General features: G+C 36.3%; 1 protein-coding gene across 1 annotated transcript in view; it reads left to right on the plus strand.

The window, feature by feature from the left end:
• The first annotated feature begins 652 nt into the window (after positions 1 to 652).
• The window catches only part of LOC122805981 (extracellular calcium-sensing receptor-like), a 122,350-nt gene continuing 104,705 nt past the window's right edge, over positions 653 to 18,297 (plus strand). Inside the window, exon 1 of the mRNA XM_044076220.1 lies at positions 653 to 910. Coding sequence (XP_043932155.1) covers positions 653 to 910 — 258 coding nt within the window. The remainder of the gene's footprint in view (positions 911 to 18,297) is intronic.

Raw genomic sequence — 18,297 nt, forward strand, 5'->3', positions numbered from 1 at the left:
GAGGTATAAAACCTTATGTCTCAAAGATAGCATTAAAAACAAGGGATGAATTTTGGATACACTAATTCTATTTCTTCAAAAATGTCATAAATAATATATATATATTTTTTGAACTTTTAACAGATGTTTTGGCGATTCAAACTGCTACAAAGTTGCAACTACTTTGGAATGCTTCATTGCCATTGTCTTCTTCATACATTCAACATTCAGCTTTGAAAAATACTTGTCTGTGAACTGGTTTACAACAGCTAGTCAATATAAGCAAGGAACATAAGTCAGAAAAGAATCAGTTATCATAAACATTACTTACAATACAATACCCATTAATAATAGACAAATAGGTATGTCAATCTCTTGTTAAAGACTTCAACAGGAATTATGTCAAATATATCAGGTCAATGAGCTATAAAAGAGTTTTGTGTAGCCAGTAGAATTTCTTTTTCATCATCAGTTCTTTTATAGTAGATGCTTCACAAATCAACTAATCACTTGAATGAACAGCTTTGATACACTCTACTGTCTCCCAGAACATTAAATTGTAACCTTTACAAGTGTAGAACTTACACTGCATTATTCTGAAATTCAAAAAGCAATCATAATTATGTCTTACATCTACAGATTTCACATGAGGTATTACCGCTTTGTTCTGGCTATGGTGTTTGCCATCAAAGAGATTAATGAAAATCCCACTGTGTTGCCAAACATCACTCTGGGCTTCAAGATTTATGACTGCTGCTACTCTGAGATTCGAGCCTTGGAAGGTACTGTTTGGCTCTTGTCCCGACAGCAAGACAAAGACTCACCATCCAGCTGTGGCATTCGATCACGGCCTTCTGCCATTCTTGGTGCTTTACCTTCCAAGTCCTCTCTCCCAATGGCCAGAATTCTGGGCATCTTCAGATACCCTCAGGTATGTGTTAGAAATTAACATTTACCTGAATGAATCTTAGGGATTTACATCTTTGTTTTCTTATGTTAATTTAAGGTTACTTATTAATTTAAATACTCAACATTGCATTATTACATACATACATACATACATACATACAAATATTTCAAGCATGGGCATTAATGTCCTTCTAGCTTGCCAATATACCAAAACACTTGTTCCCATAATAAATGTCCAGAATGTTCTTAAAAATATTTAAACTGGTACTTGCTTTAATGTAGTTTGGTAGTCTATTCCACACATTAGCTACTCTGTCAGAGAACCAATTAGTGCACTTCTCATTCCTATAGAATCTTCTACATAGGTTATCTGATGATTCTCTAGTACCTTTTGATAACACCAAACATTCCCAGAGGTAGTTGTCTCTAAATGCTCTATATACCTGAATAAGATCTTCTCTTAGATATCTATAAGAGACAGTGTACAAGCTCAGATATTTTAGTCTTTCATACTAACTGAAATTTTCACATCCATGGATGACCTTGGTATATTTCCACTGTACTCTTTCCAGTTTACTCATGCTTGTTTTCTTATAGGATTGCCATATTGTTATTTCATACTCAAGTTTGGGTCTAATGTAACTAACAAACAATGACTTCATCATTTTTGATTTCATAGACTTTATTAATCTTTTTATACAACCTATAGTTCTATAACAATCATTAACCAACTGGTTGAAATGATTAGAAAAACTCATAGTCGGATCTACCTATATACCCAGGTCCTTAAATGAATCTATGGTTTCAATCATTATGTGCCATATTAAATAATCACCTTTCAATTTATGTCTCCCAAATCTCATATGCTTAGTTTTTGATGTCTTTATCAGCATATTATTCTCCTGTACCCAAATAGTCAATTTAGTCAAGTTCTTTTGCAGAGATGCCTTATCTGTAACACGTAATCAGTTTACCCAATTTCAGGCGGTCTACATACAGACTATAGAATACCTCAAATGAAAAAGTTAGGTCAATCTAAACAAATAAGGGCCTAGAACAGAGCCCTGTGTGACACCCTGACTGTAACCAAGAATTTCACTTGTCCAACTGCTATAAGGTACTTTCCATTTCCTTTTTTAAGCCATGCAGATATCCATCTTATCAAGAGTACATCAATACCTTGTTGTGTCTTTCGGCTTTTCCCGGTTAGGGGTCGCCACAGCGGAACTCCGGTCCGCTAATGACTGGCAGTAGATTTTTACATGCCGGGTTGCCAGCTCTGACACACAACCTTCAAAGAAGGTACGCCCATTCATGCATGTCTCCACACAGAAGACGCTCTAGCTGAGAATCAAACGGGACAACGTCTTACTGTGAGGCGACAACGCTACCGCAGCACCACCACCGCAGTATAAGAGTACATCAATACCTAGTTGTTCTAATTTATTGATCAGTGTTTTGCATATGACCCTGTCAAATGCTGAAGTTAAATCTATATAAATCACATCACAGCACAATTTTTCATTCATAGCTGTTATTATATTATTATAGAACATCATATTACAGGTAATAATAGATCTATTTTCAACATATGCATGCTGATAACCTATTGAATTCTGACAATAATTTATCCAATATTACCTTCTCCATTATTTTTCCACAACATGAAAGTAGACTTAAGAGTCTATATGACTCTGGGCTTGTCCTACTCCCCTTTCCCTTATGTTTAATAAGTGCATCTCTCCAATCTTGAGGAATCTCCCCATATTTATATGACCTAGTGAATAATAGATATAATGCTACCATAAGTTCTTGCTGAAGTGTTCTCAGGTCATTGTTACTAATTATGCACAATATCTTTAAATAAATTTCCTTCAAATGTTTCATGATCTTGTCTCACACTATGGTTAATTTGTTTGTCCAGACCAGCTTGTTTATTTCACTTTTCAAAGTTGTAGTTTCACCTGTCTTCCATTTTTTATATTTTTTGTCTCTCACCTTAATCAGGTATCTTGTTGTTATGAAAATATATCCCCCTGACGTTGTATGCCTAGATGCTGATGTTAAACTTTTTTTTGATTTTTTTGCACTCAAATAATTTATCTTCCAAAACTTTCCAAATTCCATCTGCAGTTTTTCCACTGAACACCCCACTCCAGTTAGTTTTACATAGTAACTGTTTTGCTTCCATATAATCTGTAACTAACCTTCTCTGCATTGGTTTAGATTTCAGTTTGGCAGACTTATCTAGCAACAAATTAACCTTTGTAACCCCATGATCACTGCACATCAATGGTGGTAAAACTTGACTTGAAGTACCAGTGATTTCTTTAGGAACACAAACAATATCTAGTATGTTCCATCCCCTGGTAGTTTTTTTACAATCTGAAACAAATGTTATTCCTGAATATACATTGTGAATAATTTCCTTACTAATGTTTTTGAGTCAGTATTATTCCAGTCTGTTTCTGGCAAATTTAAGTCCCCAGCCAATACTGTTCTTCACTCCTGTGTTTCATGCAAGAAATGTATAAATTCCTGTAGGTCTTCTGCACTTGACTTTGGTAGTCTATACACTCCAAAAATTGTTATATTTAAAAGGGCTGTCTTCATTGTCATAGTTACACAGTCTCTAGTATTGGTATTATCAACTGAAAGTATCCACAAACCAGAGGAAGAACAGCAAAGTAGAAAACACTCCTTTATTGAATAAAACCACAGTAGTTAAGCACTTTCATCCCTCTCCAGTGATTATGGAGCCCGTTGAGAGGGTGCAAACCCTCTCATTATCAGAAAGACTGAGTGCTTTTGAAAAACCTATGCTATTGTTTAAGAAACTACAGTTGGAAAATGGATACCTGCAGAGGAATTTGGAACTTGAGCAGGTTCCACGTGATTTACGCTTGTGCTGCTACCCAAATGGAGTAAAGGGGAATCCTGACTTCATAAAGGAACTACATGTAGTGTTTGATAAAGCAGGCTTTGATATTCTCAAGTTAATGATAAAATATAACAACAACAAAATGGAAGCTATGACTGCAGAACTGGACCTCCAAAATGCAATGATTCAATCGGACTTATTGTTCGAACAATACAGAACGAATTATAATTCATTCATGCACATAGAAAATGTGTGTAATAACATTTTCACTTATAAAATGAATAAAATAAAAAGAGACACTACTGAATATGCAAAAGGAAGGCATATCTAGTATTAGTAAATTGTCATGACAACGCAGATGTCCCTTCCAATCAGAATGAACTTAGAGATGACGGGATGAGATCAGCAGCAATGTCATCAAGTACTGAAAGGGGAAACACCCCTTTAGACCAAGGAACATGGCGCTCGGGAGGCTGAAGAACAGGGGGCCTCGTTTAAACAATCGGACTTACAGTTATGGGGAAAATTACATTAACAGGGATTATGCAGTACAGGGAGCAAGATCAAAATACTCGTATCATGCTCCCTATCAGCAGAAGAGATGATGGATGCTGCCATTAACTTCATAAACGGTAACGAAAATAATGAATAATTTGTTGATGACTGTTTTGGTACAAACGATTGGACACATGTTTAAACAGTTTTTTAATTGAAAGTAATGAGCCTATATAGTCTGGAACAGTTTTTGAGGAGGTCGTTGATATGCATTCAAGTGAAAATAACATTCATTGCATTGATACGGATGCTGACATGGGTGTATCAAAGAATGTAAGTAGAAATGACATGTTTGTGAATGAAGTTATGTTTTTATATAACTTAGATGCTGACAGCAACTACTGGGAAGTTGAAGCAAACTGTCCTGGTTATTTAAAGTTAGATGCTAGTGAGATTTTAGATGTTTAAGCAATGGATAAAAGTGTTTCTCTTAATGATATGCTGCAAAATAATGAACAAAATATTGAAGTTAACAATGAATGTGTGTTTATGGGGGGTATGCCATATGGCATAAATGAAATGGAAAACTTGCCAATAATTATTGTCAATGCAAAAGAGGATTTCAAGATTTATAATTACTCGTATAAAGATATTCAGACCACCCATGCAAATTTGTTAGCAAAGGGCTTCACTTATGTTCCGAGTAGGAGGGGTAGAGTTGTGGATACCCTAATAGACCTGAAACTTTTCACAAGGAAGTTGAATTTAAAAGCATGGTTTGGAGATAATAACTGCAATAATAACCAAATGAACACAAGATTGTGTAAAACAAGTACTTTTAATCCACCTACGTGTAATTTGGTTTTTTTTTTTTGAAAAAGTGTGTGAATTGGACATAAGGGAAGTGTATAAATGTCCTTGTGAAATTCAAGGTGACAAGTTAACAGAAAATGAAAAAAATGTTATTGTGTGACATTTTGAGAGATAGAAAAATATGTATAATGAAGCCAGATAAAGGCAGTGGAGTGGTGGTGATGGACAAAAGTGATTATTTAAATTGTATGTCAGCCCTTTTGATGGATGATACCTACTATGAAATATATTTCAATGAGATCAATATTTTGTATAAAAAGTTGGATTGGCATTAGAATACATGTTATTGCAAGGACAAATAGACATTGATGCTCAGAATATTATGAGAAATGAACATCCAGTGGTAGCAAACATTTTTGGATTGCCAAAAATTCATAAAGGGTTAGAAAAGCCAAAGTTTAGACTTATTGTAGATGCAAAAAGAAGCAAAACTTGTTTTATAGATAAATATTTGGATTTTCACTTAAAGAGAGGTTTGCAACACTTTAAACACATATGCAAAGATTCTTGGCAGTTCCTGGCGAATTTAAATAAATGTCAATATATGGAAAATATGTTTTGGTGACCATAGAGGTTTGTAACCTATTCTTGGTAATAACACATGAAGAGGGCTTAGCATGGTTTGAAACCCAATTACAAATAACAGACACATATGATCAAGATGAAATTAATGTATTTGTGACCCTAATGGAGATGGTACTGAAACATAATTTCATTAGGTTTGAGGGTCAGTATTTTTGTGGTTATGGGGTAGCTTGTGATCTCATATTTGCAAATTATGTTATGTCATACTGGAAGGACCATTTTATTTTCAAATCTGGTTATATGAGTTACATCAAAAATTACACTAGATTTTTGGATGATATGTTTTTGATTTGGATTAGGACAAGAGACTCTCTAATGCAGTTTTTGGATTATATTAATGACACTTTGAGTTATTTTAAATTCACCCATGAATATAGTCAAACACAAATAATGTATTTGGATGTGGAATTAAAAATAAACAAAGAGAATAAAACTTTGGTTTCAAGAATATACAAAAAACCCACTTTTTCAAATTCATATTTGGAGTTTAATAGTTGGCACCCTGATTTTCAAAAGAAATCTATAGTAAAAGGGCAGTTAGTCCATGCTGCAAAAATGACTTCCCTGGATAATGAATTTATGGAAGAGGTAAATTTCATATTAGATATGTTCAAGAAAATAAATTATCCAAAGGAAATGTTAACTGCTATTAGGGAAGAGGTTATTAATAAACGAAAAAATGGCTTTTATTTACCTATATTAAATTCCTTAGATACAACAGCTATGGTAGAAGTAAAAAAGTCTGATACAGAGAATAATGTGTATGCACATTCGAGTTTTATTACTACCTATAAAAAGGGTACCCACAGGGTATGTCAACTAATAGAAAATAACTGGGAATTATTGTCAGTGGACAAAAATATGTCAAAATATTTTATACAAAAAACAAAGTTTGTTATCAAGAGAGACAGATGCTTCAAGGAAATTTTGGAACAGGGGAGTAGGTTTAAGCAAATGTGGTGTGGTTGAAAAGGCTGGGAACTTCAAATGTGAGATGTGGTCCCAGTGCTCCCATTTATTTATTATGGGTGATATTTTTAAACTAAATGGTAAGAAAATATTCATAAGAGGTCATTATAATTGTCAAACCAAGAATGTAGTTTATATTGCAAAATGTTCCCTGTGTCCAACATTCTACATAGGGAAAACTTATAGATGGTTTAGGAACAAGATTTATGAGCATCTATTGGACATAAGGCATGGTAAGAAAACAAATGCTTTGAGTAAGCATCTTATGGAAAATGTAGGCCATTCATTTAAGTTTTTAATAATACGACAAGTTAAAGTGGATCAATAAGGGAGGACACTAAATCAGTTTTTAGATGTATGTGAATTAAAATGGCAACTGACTCTGGATGCCACTAGGTTTCCAGGTATAATTGAAATGGTGAATTTAAATTGTTTTTTTTTTAAAATGAATCATATTTTGGGTTAACATTATTATTCAACAAGGTTACACAGTTCAGCACATTCAATGTATAATGTATATATATATATATATATATATATATATATATATATATATATATATATATATATATAGTACTAATACAAGGGTATGTTTCTTTTAATTGTTAACAATGTCAATTTTAAATAATACAATTAATAGGTATTAATTGGCTTATTGTTAGATGTATATGAATGCTGGGAAATCTTGATGGTATTGCTCTGAAGAAGTACCTATGAGAGGGATGAAAGCACTTAACTACTAGGATTGGTATTATCATTGAACATGTAATACTCACAGGTCTCATAACTATCTTTAATCCCTATCATAACACCTCCACCTGATTTTTTGTTAGAATGTCTGTTACAGTAAAAACATTTATACCCTGACAGAACTGGTTTCCAGTCACTGTTCTTTAACTATGTTTCACAAGCTATAACATCAATCTTGTGAGAAAGTAGCAAATTTTCCAATAAAAAACTTTATTATTAATGCTCCTAGCATTAACTACCATCATAGATACAGCAAATGTTGCTATCTGTTAATTGTTCTTGTATGAAAAGTTCTTACTTTGTATCAAGTTCAACTCAAACCACAAAAATAGGAGATGAGCCTCAGCAAATGAAACAGGAACCAAAAAACACTGAGGCACTGAATCACATATTTGGTCTAATGAAGTCCAGTTAGTTATTAGGGACAAAATCACTCAATGTTTTGCTATTAAACTTCCAAAAATCAAGTTTGTGGTTGAGAATTTCTTCCTTCACTTCACTTTATATCTGATGAAGATCTTTATTGGGCAGGTGCCTCGGTGTTGTTTTTGGATCGAGTTCAACTTGATTCCTGTATATCCCTATTAGTTACTGTCTTTGGAACTCTAATTAACCACTGTAATTAAAAGTAATACCAGCATTAGAGATACATTTAATAACCTTAAACTGTCTGGATAAAGTTATGTATTTAAAATTTACATTCAAACGGGTAAATAAAGAGTTTATTCTATAACCATGTATGTATAATAGTCCCTTTCCAGACTCTCATGAATAAATGAGTTGAGAAAAACAAATGGGTAAATGTAAAAAAAATATAATAATAACTGACCTATTTATTTTATTTTTTATTTATTGGCATTTGTTAACCAGGTTGGTCCAACTGAGCCAAAGGCCCATTTTCAGTGCTGACCCAAGGAGAAAAGCTCCAATTACAATTACATACATGCCAAAAAAAAGTAATTAATACTGACTAAAAATGACAATAGTAATATTGACAATATTGACAACAAACACTTACATAAAATGAAATCATCAAAGACAATATATTTATATATAAGTTTCAAAAAATCCAATACAATAGCGGCAGGATAATCCCTGAGTAGGAATATTTACAAGAACCTGATTGTAGATGTACTGTAAAGAACAGCAAGAAAGAAAGGCAGATAAAAAGAGAGAAAAACTTAAAGTAATCAAAAGTAAAATTTAGGAAGAAATCAGCTAGAGATCAATCGGAGCTTGACAAGTACAGGACCAGGTCTTAAGAAGGTAGTGTTTGAGTTGTAGTTTGAAATGGAACTTATGGGGGATACTTCTTATTTTAAGTGGAAGGGAGTTTCAGGTGTGAACTTCAGAGTATTTATATAGGGACTTACTGATATTTTTGACGGTTTGTAAATGTCAATAAGATGTTTGTCAGATGTACAAAGTTGACGTTGGGGATTATATAGAGATACAATATTAGAGATGGAGGGACAGGAAGTGGGATTATAAAGAAATGAGTGTGTGATATGCAGTTGAGAAAGAAACAATTGTTTAGGGAATTCAGGCCAGTGTAATTATTTAAGGGCGAGGCAGTGGAGGGATTTGTAAGGGAAATTAGAGGCAAATCTAGTTATTTTATTGTATGTTTGCTCTAGTTTAGACAGAAGTGAAAACTGAAGGTTAGTAAAAACTGGAGCTGCATACAAAATACAGGGTAATAGGAGAGACAGGGCCAGGGAGGGTTTGGTGGAGGGTGAAAGCAGTTTGTGGTTATGGTACAGGAGACCAAGTTTCTGGTGTTTTTTTTTTTTTTTTTTTTTGTGCAGAGGTGGATATGTATGTTAAATTTTAATTCATCATCAATTATAACACCAAGTAATTTAGTATGGGGTTCTGATATGATAGTGGTATTGTTGAGTTAGGTAATAGAGAAAGTGGATTTGTGTGTTGCCAGTGTTTTAGGAAGGAAAAGTAGAAGTTAAGTTTTTTTTTTGTTTGGATTTAGAATTAGTTGATTATCAGTGAGCCAGGTTTCAATAGATGTAAAAGTGTCTTGGGTAAGAGCAAGGCATTCTTGGATGCTGTGGGCAGTGGTAATAAGGGTCGAGTTGTCGGCATATTGTAAGAGTGCAGAGAGGTTGGTAGCAGAGGATAAACTGTTAGTAAAAAATATTGAACAAGACAGGACCCAAAATAGAGCCTTGGGGGACACCAGTGTTAACAGGAAGAAATGAGGAGGTCACAGTTTTCCAGTATATAGATTGTTTTCTATTAGATAAGTAGCTAGAAAACCAACTTAAAGAGGCGGTGGAGAGATGAAGGTCAGAGAGTTTAGTTATCAGTTTAGAGTGAGAGACAGTATCAAATGCTTTAGATAGGTCAAGGAATAAGCAGGAAACCAGTAGGTTGTTGTCACAGGCTTCTGGTACTGTTTGGGTGAATGAGAGTAGAGCTTTTGATGTACTGTGGTGGGGTCTGAAGATGTGTTCGGTGGGACTAAGAAGGTTATTATCTAGCAGGTGTTTAAGTAGCTGAGTGTGGACACACTTTTCTAGAATTTTGGAAAGGAGGGATAGTATAGCAATGCAACGATAGTTGGATGGGTCAGTTGAGTTTCCTCCTTTGTGAAGAGGGATTGTGTAGAAGGATTTCCATACATCTGGGACAAAAGATTCAGTAATAGAATGATTAACAAGGATAGAGACAGGGTAAGCAAAAGCACTGGCAGCAATTTTAAGAAAGTAGGAAGGTAGATTGTCAACAGAGCAGGCCTTAAATTTATTTAGTTGGGATTTGATGAAGGCAATGGGAACTGGTTGTAGGGGGAGTGTATTGGAGGAAGGAGGATTGGGATGTAAAGGTAGAGAGGAGACAGTAGAGCTATTTGGAGTTAGTTTTTGGATTGTTTCAATAAAATAATTATTTAAAAGAGCAGCAGTCTCTGAGGCAGTATTGAGAGGGAATGGGTTGGGGTAGGAGGATTACCAGGGTGGGGGATTTTATTTATGGTAGACCAACATTTTTTAGGGTTCTTATGTGGGCTACTTTGGTTGGAGGCAAAGAAAGTTTTTTTGTCTCTGATAACTAGTTTTTTACACATGTTTCTAAGTTCCTTATAGCTTTGGAGTAAGAGAGGAGTTTTATTTCTGGTACAAGTTTTCCAGGCAGCATCTCTCTGATGCATGGTAGAGCGTGATTGCTTAGTTAATCAGGAAGCACATTTTGATTTTATCCTGATTTTCCTAGAAGGTGCCATGGAGTTTAATGCATCTAGAAATCAAGTATTGAAAGAGGTTACAGCATCATTAAGGGGGAGGTTTTTAAGGAAGGACCAGTTTATGTTGGATAAAGTAGAGATGAAATTGTCTGGACTGAAGTGAGTCAGATCACAATGTTCTCTGTAAAGGTGTTCTTAGGGTGTTGGGAGTATCTATGGATATAAATAGGGGAATGGTCACTTAGAAAGTTAGGGAGGATGCCGGGGTTATGGTAGAAACAAGGGTCAGAAGTAAGGATCCAGTCTATTATAGATCCTGAAGTAGAGCTTCTGTTGTACTTGGTAGGGGAAGATATTAATTGGTGGAAGCCACACAGATAGAGACTATGAGTAGGAGATGAGGAAGAAAGAATGGTCCAATCTATATTTATGTCACCAAGTATGATGGTTTCGTAAGGAACATTTAGAGTGAGCCAAGAGGGAACATTTTCAAGCATAGGGATGTTATCTCCTGGAGGATGTAGATGGATACAATGGCAATTCTTTTATAGGGGTTAAGGTGACAGTTTACTATTAGTATTTCAGCAGCAGCAATGTTAGGTATGGAAAGTGAGAGTGGAGAGAGAATAAGTTGCTTGGAGTAGACGATAGCAACACCTCCACCTCTTTTATTTGCTTTGTCTGCATAGAAGATATTGTAGCCTGGGGGAAGTATTTCTGAGTTAGAGATGTGAGGTTTTAACCAGGTTTCTGATAGGATTAAGATGTGGGGGGAGTTGAGGTCAATCCATGAGTGCAAATCTGTAGTTTTGTTAATAATGCTTTGGATATTTAGAGAGTAATAGTTAGGGATTTAGGAGATGGACTATGGATATGTGGGGTTGAGGTGGGGGTGTTTGCTTGTAAGAGGTGGTGATGGGTGGTCCTGGGTTGGGATGGATGTCACCAGGAGTAGTGCATCAATGAAATCAGTCAGTAAGGAGAGTAGGCCAAGTATACATGGAGTTATAGGTTATGTAAGTGTGGAAAGTGAAACATTAGGATACATCTTAATTGAATAGTAAGCAGTAGGAGAGATAAGAAATAGGTGAGGAGAGATTAGAATTGTGTGAGGGTAGCTATAATGGTGATGGGTGTTTGAGAGAGTTGGTGTTGATGCTATGTAATGGGGAGGTATATGGTATGAAGTAGATAGTGTTAGTAGGAGGAGAAAGGGGATAAGTAGGTGGTGAGGTGGCATAGTAGAGAAGAGTTGGGTAAATGTTAGTAAGAGCAGTAAGGTGTAGGAGGTTTAAAGAGAGATAGGTGATCGATAGAGAAGTGGACTAAGGTAGATTCAAGAGGAGGAGATTAGGGGAGGAGATATGAAATGAAGTATGGTAGGAGGGGATTAAGGTATATGGGAGGGGAAAAGAAAATTGGCAGGGGGAGGGGACTGGTCAGAAATGAAGGGAGTGGAGAGTAGTGAAGTATAAAGGAAATGAAAGTGGGGTGGGTGGGAATGGGGATAGGGTAGATGAATGGAGAGGGTTGACCCGGCAAGGAGAAAGCACAAGAGGAAGGGAAAAAAAACAATCTGTAAGGTAATTTGAGTGAGCAGGCAACTCAGGGGAGCCCTATGTTTGCTGAAAATGGAGAGACAAGCAGGTAATACATAATTAGTGAAGAATAAGTATTAAGGGGGAGGGACTGAAAGCTATGACTATTGAGAGGGGCTAAATACCTTAACATAAAACAGATAAGTTAAGCAAATTGTATCAACAGTGAAACATATGAAAGAAGTGGGGTGGGCTAAGAGGAAGAAGGTTTGCAGTGTCACCCCAGGGTATGCCCTCTAGCTGATTGTAACAGATTTTAACAAGGCATAACAGTAGTCAGAAAAGCAGGCACCTACACTACACAAGTGGCAACAGCAAGGTTCCTGGAGTTAAAGCTGGGGCTGCAGTCAATTTTTTGATAATTGCTGATTAGAGTTTCCTTTGCTTTTAGCTAAAGTGAGAAGATTCCTTGCTCGCAAAAGTTAGGGGGGACCCAAAGTGATCTGGTGCTCAATGGCTACTACACAAGTGGCAAAAGCAAGGTTCCTGGAGTTAAAGCTGGGGCTGCAGTCTATTTTTTGATGATTGATAGTTAGAGTTTCCTTTGCATTTAGCTGGAGTGAGAAAACCTAAGGTTGTGTGACCTCATAGTTAGTTAATGTTAATGAATCTTTATTCCATTAGTAGAGTTAAATGGTTCAAGTGTCCCTAAAAAGCAACTCAAGTTCATGAACCCTATCTATTTATTCAAGCATTCACAAGAGATTCTGTAATTTAAAATAGGTTTCTTTTTCTTCTTGACTGTTTTATGAACATGACAACTTCTAACATGTCCAAGTACAATCACTGATCATTAATCATTAGAACCACTAAAGCATATCAAGGCTTTTATAACCAAGAAGAATTAATGGCCTGTACCCAACAAGCAGAAAAAAACAAATATTCCATTTTCTTTCAGAGATGTATTTGACCAGTTGGCAAAAGTACTTAAATGTACAAAATACAATGCTAGCCTTATACGCCATGAGGGATATATGCTTAATTCTTGTTAACTGGAAGAAACCTATGTTAAAAGTCAAAGTTGTTCTGACCTGAAGTGTAAAAAAATTTAAATTCTTCTTATTCAAAAGCTTTGATCTGGAAACTGATTTAAGGCTACCTTGCACCCTTTCAACCAGAAGAAGAAGACAGTGGTAAATGACACTCAGCAGGAGAAGCCATTCATTGTAATCTCCAATCAAATCAGGTTAAAAAAGTGCAAAGGCCATATACCAAAATTTCTTTTCAGGACTACCTATGTATCTCTATTTAGGTCTTTTTCCACTTTTCATTCCCAAGGAGAGGCTTGGGATGTGGACTCCACCAGTGAATAGTGCTACTATCCTTTATTTATGTTTTGAAAATGTCTAACTGTAAGGAAATTGAGGAACCAGGGAAGGTAGGCTTTGCTTTCTTCTTGAGCTAAGGAGTAATGTATGATCAATGAGGTCAAAGGCTCAGGTGACGTCTATAAAATCAGCACTGGTAAGATGACCTTTTCTATGTTCCTTAGAATATCACCGGTTAGTGTGTGAAGAGAGGTCATGCTGCTTCTACTGGAACAAAATCTATGCCCTGTGGGCATTATAAAGTTTGCCAGCACTTACTCACTACAAAGGCCTTTTCTAACATGAACACATATAGAATTTATGAAATTCCACAACTGATAACTTGCAAGACAAATTTTCCCATCTATTTTATGCAATGTTCATGCGGCTTTTTATACTATTCAAATGCAATACCCTTGAGAACAAGAGTTAAGGAACATCCAGGTAATACCAGCTATAAGAAATCAAGCAATACCCTTTTTAGACATACTTTACAGCACAGGAAAGCTATTTTTTTCTTTTGCTTGTATTTATAGAACACAGAAAGATGATTCTTCAAAACAAAAGTGTCAATGACTTCATTTAGGTGAAAAAATGGACTGTGAATAAAAGGGCATTTTCCTATAGGTTTAAATAATACTTTCTAAATGTATAGACTGTTATATTAATTAAAAAGCATTTGCCAGATTATTACAAATATTATTGTATGAAATATAATATAATATAATATAATATAGTAATACTAAGAGAGCTATGATTAGTTCTGTTCTGAATGGCTTTGAACCTATAGATTTTTTAAACTTTTCTAAAAATTGCCTGGCTGCTATAAATACTGCTCCTGCATTATGTGCATGATTATTATAAAGATGTTATGACTGATTTAGTTCTAGATTGTTATGCATACTATGAAGTCAGATGGTAGGTGTCAATTAAAAATGTTACATTGTTATCAGCATGTGATTGTTTAAACAAAGGGTAAAAGTGCAGCTCATTTTATAACTGATAAAGCTCTAGTATAAAGCAAAGCTGGCTGTATGTACTTATTGTCATAAATATATACTGAATAATTGTAATTTTGTCCAACCACTTTTCTGCTGACTTTCTTTCTTGGATGAATCTCATATAACCCAGGCTGCTCTGCTAATAGATGTAACTGTGCTAGAAATCTGTGTGCTTTAAAGTTTCTGCTTTAACTACTTTGAAGAAAATATCAAAAAGAGGACCAAGCAAGGAGCCCTGTCAAGTACCAAACTAGTTACCATTACTGAATCAGATAAAAAGCTTCCCATCCCCCTCCCTGCACCACCTCACTCGTGCAGGCCAACCCTAATACTAACCTTGTTACTTACCCCAACCCTACACATTAATTACCTTATGAAAACCCTTTTCCTAGCAGCAACACTGCACAAGGCACACACACACACACACACACACACACACACACACACACACACACACACACACACACACACACACACACACACACACACACACACACACACACACAAAAACACACCTCATACACATACATACATACATATGCATGTCTAATGCCAATACAGTATTAGATGGCACCATAGTTACATTTGTTTATCACAAATCATTTTCATGTAGTACGTTATTTATGGCAGATATTTTCCATACCAAACATGTTTATTTCCTACATCCCAAAATCATAATACTTGTATATTAAATGCATTTGTTTTACTAGTGAGAAGTATGAAAAAACAAGTTTAAATCTACACCATAGATTTACACATAGAGAGTATCCATCCAATAATTGCAACAGAGTAAACATGCAGTAGATCAGATGACTAGAACAGACTGTTGCTATACAAAGATAGGAAGACGGTTCCAAGCTCACAAAATATCCCACTGTTGGTTGCACTACATCAGAGACATAGTGAAATCACCAGGACTGGGCTCTTAATTCCCTCTTTGAATTGCTATTTCAGTTACAAGAGAGGGAAAATGTTGGGTCATCACAAGAAAAATAAAAGGAGGGCAGTTTACTGATAAAGGTCCACAATAAAAGGTTCTTTTCCGTGTTGAAATTGTAGCATCTGTCCTGTTATGTTGACATCCAGAGAATCTGCAATCAAGAATAACCACCGCTATTTTGATATCAGGACTTTGATATCTTGTAACACAGAGGAAATCGTATATTTGGCATTCTGTTCCTGCAGTGCAGTCTACATTGGCCAAACTTCATGTCTCTTGAAAATCTGTATTAGGAGCATCAAGGGACATTAGATGCAAAGCAAGCTAATATAGCAATAACCCACGCCTGGGTGTGGGTAATGCGGGATTTAACCACAGTTGGCGTGGTTTGGTCCCGAGGGCAAAGCCCGAGGGACCAAACAAAGACAACCGTGGTTAAATCCCACATTACCCACACCCAGAAGTGGGTTATTGCTATTATACTATGACATTATTTAAGAAAAGAAACAATTACTTTTCTAAAATAATGGCATTGTATAATGCCTCTTTGCTACCCTTCCGCAGCTGTCTGGCATCCGCGGCAGTTCTGATGTACTGCGCATGCCTACACAGTACATCACAGCTGTGGCCAAAAGCAATGGAGAAAGCAAGATCTCCGTTGCTTTTTTACTGTTTCGCTATGTTAAATGGGTTTAACATAGCGAGACAGCTTTAAAATAAGCAACGGAGATGTCCGTTGCTTATTTTAAAGCTGTCTCGCTACGTTAAACCCATTTAACATAGCGAGACAGGTTTTAAAAAAAAGCAATGGAGAAAGTAAGATCTCCGTTGCTTTTTACACACTGTGTCGCTATGTTAAAGGAGTTTAACATAGCGAGAAAGCTTTAAAAAAAGCAACGGAGATCTCCGTTGCTTTTTTTAAACCTGTGTCGCTATGTTAAACTCTTTTAACATAGCGAGACAGTGTTTTAAAAAAAGACTTATACTAATGGAAAAAGTCCGGGCGACCGGACCTTTTTCCATTAGTATAAGTCAATTTACAATGTGCACGCTGGCCAATCAGCGTGCACGTTTTGGAATATTAATAGGGGGTCATGGTATAATGCACTTTTTAAACTCCCATTATCACATTCATCTGCACACTCTAATTTTTTATGGCTTCAACAATTCTTGATAAGTGATTTAAACAAGAGCAAGTTACATGAAATATTTAGCATATTGAACATATTTGGAAAATTATGACTGGGGATTTATTTCCCTCTAGCTTAGTAATACAATTTGGGAGAAATTCAATAAAGCCTACACGGACTTATTTGCCATATAGGCATAGTGGCATGGTGCTTACATGGAAGTAAGCAGATGTGCGAGCCAGTAAATGGAGCTGAGGGGAGTGCAAAAGCATGCAAACATGGAAGTATCCATGGCATACAAATCACCTGATAAGCAGCTGAAATGCATGCAAATGAGGCAGGTAGAGTGATCCAGCATGTAAACAGGCAGTTGTGCAGACCCTGTGTTGGTGTCCCTAACATACACATAACAATTCCGTGTACAGGATGTAAGAATGACATCAGAGGCTGTAAAAGTCTACTAACAGTGGCAGAAATAGTATAAAGGACACAGATATGTGCAAAATTAATCACCGCGTATCCAAAACTGTATAGAAAATAATGTAAAATAATTGTATTTTTTTAATACCCTCAGTATGTTAGCTCAGTGCGGAGGAGTGCGCAAACATGCAGTTATGGAAAAAAAATATAAAACTATTATAAAAAAACAGAATTTGTGAGTATGTAACAGTAATGCATTATAGGGTCCTGTGTAGAGTATGTACAATGTTAGACTGCTGTGGTTGCTAATGAGGCAGGGCCTGAAACAGTGTAGTTTCCAGGTACTGTGCATGGATCTGTATGCAAATGAGATGGGGTTACTGAATAGCACAAATGGGTATCTGAGTCCACAGATCCTGTCTGTGTAGGCACAGAACTATGTTGATGTCCACAAAAGAGGTAGCTGACATAAAAAGGGGGTGTCCACAAACTTTTAAGCTCATTGGAGCCCAGTGGTGCCTGTTTGCTCACTTCACCGCTGAGCTGAGCAGGTGGCATTTACACTGAATGCTAAGCTGTGATTACCTATGAGATGCGTATTTTATCATGTTTGTGCATGCTTGCATGGAGCGCTGCCATGCTGAGTGTGACCTTCCATGGGGTGTGTGTCTACTGACTGCTACTGGGTTTGTGTGGCATGCCGCAGTGCTCAGCAAAGAAGGCTGTCAAAAAAAAAAACTGTCTGAGAAAGCAAATGATATATTAATTACTGATGAGCCCTGTTTCAGTTAAAGTAGGGCCATTAAACCCCTTAATGATGTACTTGGTAGGTGGAATGCATCATAGGTAGCCAACCACACAGGCTACACCTACAGCAGAGAACTATACAGGTTCCATACACCCTACAATCTGATTTTCCCCCCATACTCTGCACCATTGGAGTACAGACTTCGGAATTTTAACTGAGACAATGCTAGGGGCTACTGCAGGTCGGCTACCTATGTATGTGCTAGATGTTGAGATCAATGCAGCTGCTCCTGATGTTGACCATAGGCGTAGACTGAAAAGGAGAAGAGTGTTCAAGCCAAGGGTAACCTACCAGGAGCTACATGAGCTGGAGATTGTAGAGCACTACAGGGTGGACAGGGACATACTACAACAACTCACTGAGCTCTGCCAACTTCAACTCAAAGTCAGAGCCAACAGAGGGGACCCCATCCCAGTGAAAACAAAGGCATGTGTAGCCCTTAGAATACTAGCT

Source organism: Protopterus annectens, chromosome 7.part0 (assembly GCF_019279795.1).
Source record: "Protopterus annectens isolate FY-2018-M chromosome 7.part0, PAN1.0, whole genome shotgun sequence".
Classification (NCBI taxonomy): Eukaryota; Metazoa; Chordata; order Ceratodontiformes; family Protopteridae; genus Protopterus; species Protopterus annectens.